General features: G+C 40.7%; 1 protein-coding gene and 1 long non-coding RNA gene across 3 annotated transcripts; one reads left to right on the forward strand and one right to left on the reverse strand.

Moving 5' to 3' along the window:
- Nucleotides 1-3,996: 3,996 nt before the first annotated feature.
- Nucleotides 3,997-8,949, reverse strand: LOC123070960 (uncharacterized). The gene is made up of 6 exons (XM_044494393.1): nucleotides 8,792-8,949; nucleotides 8,625-8,705; nucleotides 8,263-8,472; nucleotides 7,804-8,013; nucleotides 6,280-7,359; nucleotides 3,997-5,840 (listed from the first exon to the last, which is right to left on the reverse strand). The coding sequence occupies exons 1-6, from the start codon at nucleotides 8,832-8,834 to the stop codon at nucleotides 3,997-3,999; spliced, it is 3,468 nt and encodes a 1,155-aa protein (XP_044350328.1). The 5' UTR covers nucleotides 8,835-8,949.
- On the forward strand, nucleotides 4,589-9,669 carry LOC123070961 (uncharacterized). 2 transcript variants are annotated; one of them, XR_006434036.1, is made up of 3 exons: nucleotides 4,652-4,868; nucleotides 6,586-6,821; nucleotides 6,931-9,669. It is a non-coding gene; the product is annotated as an uncharacterized lncRNA (long non-coding RNA). The 2 variants fall into 2 exon arrangements; XR_006434037.1 differs by lacking the exon at nucleotides 6,586-6,821 and having other exon boundaries at nucleotides 4,589-4,868; nucleotides 7,061-9,669.
- Nucleotides 9,670-10,087: the final 418 nt, after the last annotated feature.

Genomic DNA, 10,087 nt, shown 5'->3' on the forward strand with positions numbered 1-10,087 from the left:
ACGTACCTCAAGTTATCTATCACCCCATTACCTTTGATGCTTAAATCAATTTACGCATAGGATTTTGCTTTAGTGAAGGATTTCCAGTAATTTCCCACAAAAGTGACAGAGGCAGATAAAGACTCCCCCCCCCTTTCCGAAGGTCATATCATTCCTCAGATGTCAGGCTATCCAAAGCATGAGTAAGACCCGATCGCGTTCCGACGACCCCAGTTGATCAAGCGGAATAAATATCCGGTCCGGCCCCGTAAATCTGAAAAGCTCCTTACCAAGAACATTCCACACTTCTTTCATGGCGAAACGGAAAGCATGCGCCTTTGGACAAGACACTGGGGCATGGAAAATACTTTCATCCTCCATCCACATATAGTGCACATGCCTGACACCGTTTGGTGGTGAGTAACTTTGTTTACCTGGGTCGCCAAACTGTTGGACGCAGCTCGCCAAGCAAAATTTCTTATTTTTTGCAAAACTTTGGCCTTCGAAATAACATCCCACACACTCCTTTCTTTGTCCATGATAGTGCTAGACGTTCCTGTCTCACCCTTGCAGTGGAATTAGATTGCGTCTATTGTAGTTGTATTGCAATAAAAGGTTGCTGACCGATTGTTCAAGCACTTCTTTAGAGAAATGATGGCTGCCTTTTTATGGCTTATTCTTGATTATCAACTTTGAAGGTATGAAGGGAGTGCAGCAAGGTAGGTCACGAGCTTCTTTAGCTACTAGGAACATTCCCTAGAGGGTTTGGCGGTTGGCTACGGTGACATACAACTTTTAGCTTCTTTCAGATGATTGCAGGTACATCATGATTGATTAATAAAGCTCTCTCATTACTCACGGAAAAAATACAATACACAAATAAAGGATTCAATCGCAGGCGAGCCAAAAGAAAATAAATTACTCCACATCCATTGTCTATAAGCTAGCCTAAAGCTATGTCATAATCTTGTCATAATACAATCATACAGTTAGAATTTCATATTGTAGTGGGAATTCAACGTACATTTATGCTTCACACCATGCTATGTCATCTCTGGCGAAGATGGCCTCGTTGAGCATTTGTGTCACAATATCACCGCAAAAGGGGTGTTGTCATAATCTCATGAATTTGGATAGCCGTATAAAATGCCTAGAACAATGCTAACACAAAGTCACATACAGTTATCGGGTTCAATTGAACCAATTGAACCCAACAAATTCAGAAACTGAGTACATGTCACTATTGACTAATGGATTCACACATAGTTTAATGGGGTTGACCATTGTGATATTCGTTCCAAACTTCACTCGTGGAAGTACCACGACTCTTGCACCTGAGATAGTGTTCATATAAAAACTAAAAGTCTACTAGACATAACAAAAAACAAGGAAAGAGGAAAAGCACCATGAGGCTAGTCATAGTGGAGAGTAACTTATATACTAGTAACATGCATATGTTATTAGTCTATGTTACTACCTCTATAATGGGTAGTGTCATAGGTGTGGTAATATATATGCCTTCATTTATTATTTTGTAGACTCATTTTACATTAGCAAGCGCTATGTGAACATATTTTGTTACTTTATTTACCTCTTCCCTCATTAACTACTTGACACATCATCATTTTCGCTTACATGGCATTTATGTTACTACCTATGTTACTCCCACTATGACCAACCTGAGCCCATGACTAGCCACAATGGGTAGTAACATAGAGTAGTAACATGGGCATGTTACTACTCTATGTTACTACCCATATAGTGGGGAGTAACATATGTGTGATAACATGCAACACTTCATTTATTAGGCTATAACTCATCTTGGCTTGATATGTGTGATGTTACTCATACTAGTAGTAACTAGCTATGTTACCACATGCCTCTCTTTCTTTATTTATTGCTTGCCACATCATCTATTTTATCTAGATATATGTGATGTTACTACCTAGTATGTTACTTCCACTGTGGGTAGTCTGAGGGTATTCTCGACCACTGCTATCTCACATTTTGCTTGTGGGGCGGTTGCCTTGTTATAGGCTTGTAAATTCAGCAAAAGATCTTTTTTCTTGAATTTTGGAAAATGTTTACCTTCATCTCTCTAACTGTTTTCGGTATGATTTTTCGTTGATGCAGTGCCTAGTTGGTGCATACTTTGCTTTCTTATTTGCAAAGGTGAAGAAGCCGACTTTTGCCGACTACCACGTAAATACATTGCACTTTATCGATATGTGGTCATAAGCCAAGCGTTAAAATGTGTTCTGGGAGTGTCACACAAAAGTCTAAATTATAGGCTTCTTTCAATTGTATGAAATTGAAAACATAGGGACAAGAAAACATACAATCCAAATGTCACCTACAGATTAGAATCCTCTAAATTTCATATGAATTATTTTTCAGAGAAAAATTATATGAAATTCTTTCCATCCTATATACCCTAATTTTTTTGAAAGAATATACCATCGCCAGATTTCAGTAGACATAATCCTACCTATAACATCACAAATCTCAAAGCAGCACACCCATTTGGTTGTTCCATTTTTTTCTTTGTTACCTGATAGTGTTTGACGTCGATGGAGAGATCAATCGTGGGAAGGCGCCGCCCTGTGAGGGGGCGCTGCGACGCGAAGTGGAACTGTGGAAGGTCGTTGAGTTACCGGCCACAAGGACGCGGCGTGCGCGGCTTGCGGAGAGGCGGGTGGATGTGTGATCCAGAAGACACTGGTGGCGTCGGTCAACGGGAGGAGGACGAGTATTCATGACACCGTACCCACCGTGGCTGGGGGCTGGGGCAGAGAAGGAAGTGGCCGGCGGCCGGCGGCCCGGCCTGGATGGGTCGACGACGGCGACTCGAGGGAGGGGGCAGTCTACTCGAGTCATCCCGCACTCTTTCTCTGCTCGAGTTAACCCGGATGGATGGAATTTCGTTGCAGTCTTCATATGCCACCAACACTTTTCACTGGCAGAGGTAAGGTAACCATCAATGGCTTGTCTCGGTTGGAGAAATGGAGTGCGTGGTATGTCTGCGATTATTTTCTGCAAAATTTACTGCGATTTACTAGTTAGAAATCTGGAATTGCTCTAAACAGTACATATTGTTCGTCTGATATTTGCACTGTCTGGCAACAAGTCTATGTATACCTAATGTGTATTACTGACAGTAGATATCATATAATTGACCATTATTTGCATCTTCTCCAGTACGCCGACCTTTGTCCCATCACCTCGTGAGCAGTACTAATTTTCTTTCTCTAGCTTAAATATGAACCCTTAACTTGTTAAATGTGTGAATTCGAGCAATAACTGTTTGAAGCAGAATTGTCAATAATAAGTTAGATAATATCTGCATTGGCATTTAGGGTAGGACTCTTTGGTGAGCATAAACAACATGTTTTGGGAATTCCCATGTTCAACTTTAGTGGAAATGCTTTAGAATAAGATGGTCTTGTGAAACTACTTTCAGTGGCTAACTTTATCACTGTGCCGACTACATTGACGTTGGCTTTTGCTTCTCATGTTGAAAATTTAGTTCAGTAATCCTTTTGAAAGGGCTAGTTCTGTTGTTTCTGTCCTTTCTTAAGAGAGAACGTACTAAAATAAACCAGTGTAATATGATTATGTGAAAATTTGATTACTCAACCTGCTTTTGATAATCGGAAGTTTTTGGCATGTCATGCTCGCATCTTATGGATATTTGTCTGTTTTGGGCATAGAACAACAGCAGTGGAGATATTTAATGTCGGAATGCTATATATCTTGTCGTATATAGAGGATGTTTGTAACTCGACAACCCTTTACAGACACTTGTATTATTGAAGGCATTCATTCTCCAAACCAGATACATTGATGGAACAAAAAGAGTAAGATGCAATTTAAAAAAATTCTGATCAATACAAGTTGTGGTATCTAAAATATTTCCAGCAACTGCAAAACATTCTTCACTAAGTAACTCGAGCATCAAACCTTGAACAAAAAGAAAATCAACCAGGCATTAAGGGAAACAACAAATGAAGCCACACATCAGTTCGTAGCTGTGGTGCAGCACATGCAAATGGCAAAAAGGGATGACTTTGGCTTCTGCTTTTCTTTGCTTCTAGGAGAACTAACCGTGGTGCTGTTCTTTCGAACCGGTTCTTGTTCCTTCAATGGCGACCACGTTCCAATGCCGTCCTCCGTCATTAAGCTACGAAGTGGTTTATTGTTTCTTGCAGAGTGATTTGGCGCTCTGAAGGCTCCTTCTGATGGCTCCCTAGGGCTCAACAGTGGACTTTTCTCAGATTCTTCCACAGCTTCATCTTTGGCTTGCATCAGGGTGATGTTGGTCATGGGGATGTCCTTGACTACTTTGCTGTGCTGTTCACTAGAATAACTTGAAGAGTTGATGCTTTCTGTACTCAGAAGTAATGGAGTCTCTTCACCCACATCTGCCCCTAGAGTTGGTTTCTGAAGCAGACACTGTTCCTCACTAGAATCATCAGCATTTGCAATAACTTTCTTCTGTTCCGATTCAGCAGCAAAGCCTACAGTCCCTGTGACTTTCTCCTGATTGGATTCAGAAGTAAAACATGTGGCTTTATCAGATGTGCCTTGTCTCTCCTTGTTGAATACATTAGGGAAGATCAATTCTGTCGCTGAACTGCATTCCACCAGCTTCATGCAGGTGCTCAGAGTCTCACTGTTTTCAAACTTGACAACTTCAGGTTCTTCAAGCAGTAACTGTTGAGGCTGATCACACTGTGAGCTGTTCATGGTTTCTTGTGTATCTATAGTCTTTGCTTCATATGTGGAGGTGGTGGTTCCTTCATTACTGTCTGAGCTATCAGGTTTAATATCTTTCTTGACAAAATCTTCTACTGGTTGAAGAGCAAATGATGTTGCAGTTATTGGTGCAGGTAATTCTTCTATGATGACTTCTTCATGTACCTTTTCTTTATTCAAAATAGGAAGAGGGCCAGATAATAGCGGGTCTAAACCTGTAAAATCTTCTCCATGGACCATAACAAGACCGACAGAGTCTTGGATACCATCAGATTTCTTATCCCCTTCAAAATTATCTGGTTCATTATTGTCTGCGACATCTTTGTCAACAATTCCCCCTTGCTCTTTCTCTGCTGTTTCAATTACATTGTGCTCCATTGCTGCATTTACAGAATCTGACATCTGTTCTGCTATACTCAGTTCATGTTTCTGAAATTCTTTGCCATTTGTTGCACTGGGATCTGCTAAAGCTGACTGAAATTGGGAAACAGCTTCAACAATGTGGAGAGCACCATATGCACTACATTTGGGAAATTCTTCCTGCTGATTTTCTAATCCTTGGATCTTGTCTTCTTCTAGCACTTCATCATTTTCAATCACAGCATCTACTGTTATGGTTTTGCAGCTATTGCTTTTGGCCATTTCACAGATTTCCTGCTTCTCTTCATTCTTGGATGTTTCTTGGTTGGTGTCATCATCATGATAAGCAGTGATAATTGATTCAGTTGATGATGTATCCTCTCCTTGTACCGACGATGGTGTCCATAGATCCTCTACTGCCGACGCTCCAGCTTGTCTTTCTTCTAGGCTTTCAACTGTATCTTCTCCAACTAGATTATCATCCACCACTGCAGCTTCTTGACTGCAATATTCCTCCCCATCTTGTGGCGCACTTTCAATAATTCCCTCTAACAATGTGAGGGGATTTGGTATGGTACTTTCTTCACTTGTCTCCGTCGTTTTGTGTACAACTTGTTTGAATTGCTCATCAGATGGTGATGTATCATTGCTACTTGTCATGTCTTCAGTTGTGGTGCCGACAGGGGCAACTTTTTCTGTACCATCTGTGGTTGTTTCAGTTCCACTGTCCTCTTGTGATTCATCTCCTGTGCCAGATCACTTGTTTTTATTAGGAGAGTCTATAATGCTGAAGGAAAGCAATGCTTAAGTACCTATGATTTTTAGTCGCCCATCATATATTCTGAAGTTCAAGTATAGTTGTTCATAGAAGCATAACGTACCTTTTATTAGGTGGGTAACTTGGTAGCACTAGCATCTACTCCCTCCGTCCCATAATGTAAGACGTTTTTTGACACTACACTAGTGTCAAAAAGCGTCTTACATTATGGGACGGAGGGAGTAGCAAATTTTCACTTTTGAATCCCTATCTTACTATTTCATACTGAAATCACCATTTATTATCACAAACACGCATTCTTCTCATATTAAACCATTCTTAAATGACTTATTAAAGCACAAAATAAAACATAGTACGAAGACAGCAAAACAAGCTAGGTATGAGCCATATCAGCCAGCTGAACTAACCTTGTTCTGTAGGTAGGTTACTATTTCCATCATCATCTTGTGTTGATGTATGATCCTGAAGTGAGTCCCTGTTCTTCTCATCTAAGTCTTCATTTCCAACAGAGGTTTTTGTTTGATCTGAAGCCATTTGATCATTTCCACCGTTAGAAATGACAGGGTCCTTTAACACCTCTGACATACCATCAGATTTCTGATCCCCTTCAAAATTATCTTCTTCATTCTTGTCTGCAACATCCTTTTCAACAATTCCCCCTTGCTCTTTCTCTGCTGTTTTAATTACATTGTGCTCCATTGCTACACTTACAGAATCCGACATCCGTTCTGCTATACTCAGTTCATGTTTCTGAAATTCTTTGCCACTTGCTGCACTGGGGTGTGCTAAAGCTGACTGAAATTGGGAAACGGCTTCAACATTATGAAGAGCACCATATTTACTACATTTGGGGAATTCTTCCTCCTGATTTTCCAATCCTTGGATCTTCTTGTCTTCTTCTAGCACTTCAGCACTTTCAACCACAGTATCTTCTGTTATAGTTTTACAGGTATTGATTTTGCCTATCTCACAGATTTCTTGCTTCTCTTCATTCTGGAATGTTTCTTGGTTGGTGTCGCCTTCTGGTCCTACATATGACGAATTTTCTCTTTCTCTAGGCTCATCGTCGACGACAACCTCCTTACTCTCGTCATCAAGATAACCACTGATAATTGATTCAGTTGATGATGTAGTCTCTCCAACTAGATTATCACCCACCACTGTTGACACTCCGTTTTGTCCTTCTAGGTTTTCAACTGTATCTCCTCCAACTACATTATCACTCGCCCCTGCAACTTCTTGAGTACAAGATTCCTCCTTGTGTTCTGGCAGACCTTCAATGTTTTCCTCTAACAACATGGCGGGATTTGCAGTGGTATTTTCTTCATTTTTCTCTGTAGTTTCGTGCTCAAGTTGTCTGAATTGCTCATCAGATGATGAAGTATCCTTGTTGCTTGTTATATCTTCAGTTGTGGTGCCGACATGGGCAACTGTTTCTGCAGAATTTGTGGCTGTTTCAGTTCCATTGTCCTCCTGTGTTTCATCACCTGTGCCAGATTAGTTGCTTTTATTAGTCGAGCTTATAGTGCTGAAGGTAAAAGCAATTACTGCTGAGAAATGCTTAACTGCCTATGTTTCTAGTGGACAATTATACATTCTGAAGTTCAAGTATAGTTATTCATAGAAACATAATGTACTTCTAGGTGGGTAGCCGTGCATCGCTCGATGCAGAGCCAGAGGATTTTCCCCTCTTTTCGAAAAAACATTTGGTGGGCGGCTAGGTAGTTTTGAACTGTGGATTTTTCTTACTACCTCATCCTGAAATCACCATTAATTTTCTCAAGCACGCGTATTTCTCATGCTAAACCAGTTTAAATGGCTTATTAAAGGACAGACCCAGTGCACAAAAGCTTAAAGCACAAAATTGGAACTACTGTACGGAAGACAGCAAAACAAACTAGGTACGGACCGTATAAGCCAGCTGAACTAACCTTGTTCTGTAGGTAAGTTACTGTTTCCATCATCATCCTGTGTTGATGTATGATCCTCAAGTGAGCCCCTGTTCTTCTCATCGATGTCTTCATTTGCAGCAGAGATTTTTCTTTGATCTGAAGCCATTTGATCATCTCCACCATTAAAAATGACAGGGGCCTTTAACACCTCTGACATATCTACATGCTTAGTGCCATCCTTCTCCTTATCTAACATAAACAGAATAATGAATGGTCGATAATCGCATTAGAGTGGTTACTGAACTCCAGATTACATTGCACTGAATTCTAACTAGAAGTTAACTTGTATAGAAATTTTGCCTATTAAATCTCTAGAATTAGTACCTCATACGGGATCACCATGTCCAAACTTTTCGTATTAAACCATGATTCACATAATACGCATTACAGTACAAAAATAAAATTATAGTATGTACGATATCAGTCGGCTGAACTAACCTTGTTCTGTAGGTAAGTTTTTATTCCCATCATCATCTTCTGTTGATGTGTGATCCAGAGGTGAGACCCTATTCTTCTCATCTAAGCTTTCATTTGCAGCGGACAATTTTGTTTGATCTGAAGCCATTTTCTTATCTCCACTACTAGAGATGAAGGGGGCCTTTAATACCTCCAGCATATCTACATCCTTAGTGCCATCCTTCTCCGTATCTAACATAAACAGAACAATGAATCAGCGACCATAGCTTTATAGTGGTGAGTTTTTAGTAAGAGCCAGTATGACATGATTCCATCAAATATTCGTTGAATTTATGCCTGCTAAATATCCATACAGGACAAATATCGTGAAACAGAGGTAGTACCTTTCTCACTATTTATGTTGTTGAGCTCATGTGAATAATCTGCGTTGGCCATGGTTTTGTCGAAATCCTTAGCACTCTCCTCTGATAGTAGAATTGCATAAGAAGGTGGTTAGCAAAATATTTAGGCTCATTCCTAGAAAGCAGACAGTATTTAGCAACATGCATACCTTGTTGACCGATAACGTTGTTGTTGCCCATCTCATTACCCATTACTCAGTCCAAGCTCTTTAGGCACTAAGACCAATGAGAACAGTCTTTAACTCAGCTCAAGCTCAAGCACAATCTACAATACACTTATAGCCTATTATAAGCCATGGGAAGGTGCAAGTGAGCACTACAGACCATGATGGTGGTGGCCACCACAAGATTAGCTAGAAAGGGTGCAACTAGACAGCACAATTTTCCTGTGAGCCTCCTAATAATTTTAATGCAGGGAGCACATCATAGGGACATGTTTTTTGGGTCATTGTTTCCTCTTTTTATCATTTAAGAAGGGTCAAGGAAACTAAAGTTGGAGATCTGGTCAGATGGCCCAATGATAGTTGCATTACATCTTTCATGAATGACTGAATTGTTTTAAGCGTACACCTGTACTGCAATGGGGCAGGAAACCTGAAACCTTCTATACGGAAACCATAATCGTTCCGTCACATTGGGTGCTGACTTGATGGTTCTAGGTTTTATTTCTGTCGCATTGGTTGCATGATCTACGTAACACTTAGGTTTGTTCTTAAAGATTTCAGGTCCTGAAGTCATTGTTGAAGACATGGATTGAACCGGCTTACGAAGCACGGAGAGAAGAATTTCTTTCCATTTTGCTATGCATAACAATGCGCGCGCGCGATTCCACGGAAACTTCCGACTTTATTCAGGTGGATAAAACCTCGACATGTGGAGAGCATGCGCGCGCGAGATTCCACAGAAACTTCCGACTTTCTTCTTAGGAGGATAAAACCTTGACATGTGGAGAGCTGCCTGATAACAAAAATTCAGTGAAGCTAGACCTGTATCTAATTCTACCAGTCAAGCTTTCGGCGCATCTTAACATATTCCAGTCTACTCGAGTGAGTCGTGCTCCTTGTCTCCCGGTTTTTCCATTTTTTGAAGCGTCATGTCATGTGTTTTTTGGCTCTAAAGTTTGGATACAGTTGAGTTGGAGGGGGACACGAGCCTTTGGTCTGGTGTCATGATGGCCTACAACTCCCTTTCTGCTGCTACCGGTTCTCCCACGGGGCCCTTCAAGTGTGTTGTTTGTTCCCTTAAACACGGGGTGGAAGTGGTTCCCACCTCACGCTGCCCTTAGAAAATCCATGTTTATGATTGGTATCGCTGGCCGTGGATTGTGCAGTTGTTGACTGGTTTTTGTAACTTCAAGGCTTATAGCCCCTCTTTTCCAGTCTTCCCTTTTTCAAGAAGAGTGAATTCCATTTTTTACCTTCTAGTTTCACATTTGTGACAACAAT

The sequence above is a fragment of the Triticum aestivum genome, chromosome 3B (assembly GCF_018294505.1).
Source record: "Triticum aestivum cultivar Chinese Spring chromosome 3B, IWGSC CS RefSeq v2.1, whole genome shotgun sequence".
Taxonomy (NCBI): domain Eukaryota; kingdom Viridiplantae; phylum Streptophyta; class Magnoliopsida; order Poales; family Poaceae; genus Triticum; species Triticum aestivum.

Excerpts from the sequence above, each read along its gene's own strand:
- LOC123070960 (XM_044494393.1), bottom strand. The coding sequence starts at position 8,834 with ATGGGTAATGAGATGGGCAACAACAACGTTATCGGTCAACAAG. Across the intron at positions 8,473-8,624 it reads CAACATAAATAGTGAGAAAG|ATACGGAGAAGGATGGCACT; the intron begins GTACTACCTCTG and ends TGTTTATGTTAG. Across the intron at positions 5,841-6,279 it reads TAACCTACCTACAGAACAAG|GAGATGAATCACAAGAGGAC; the intron begins GTTAGTTCAGCT and ends GATCTGGCACAG.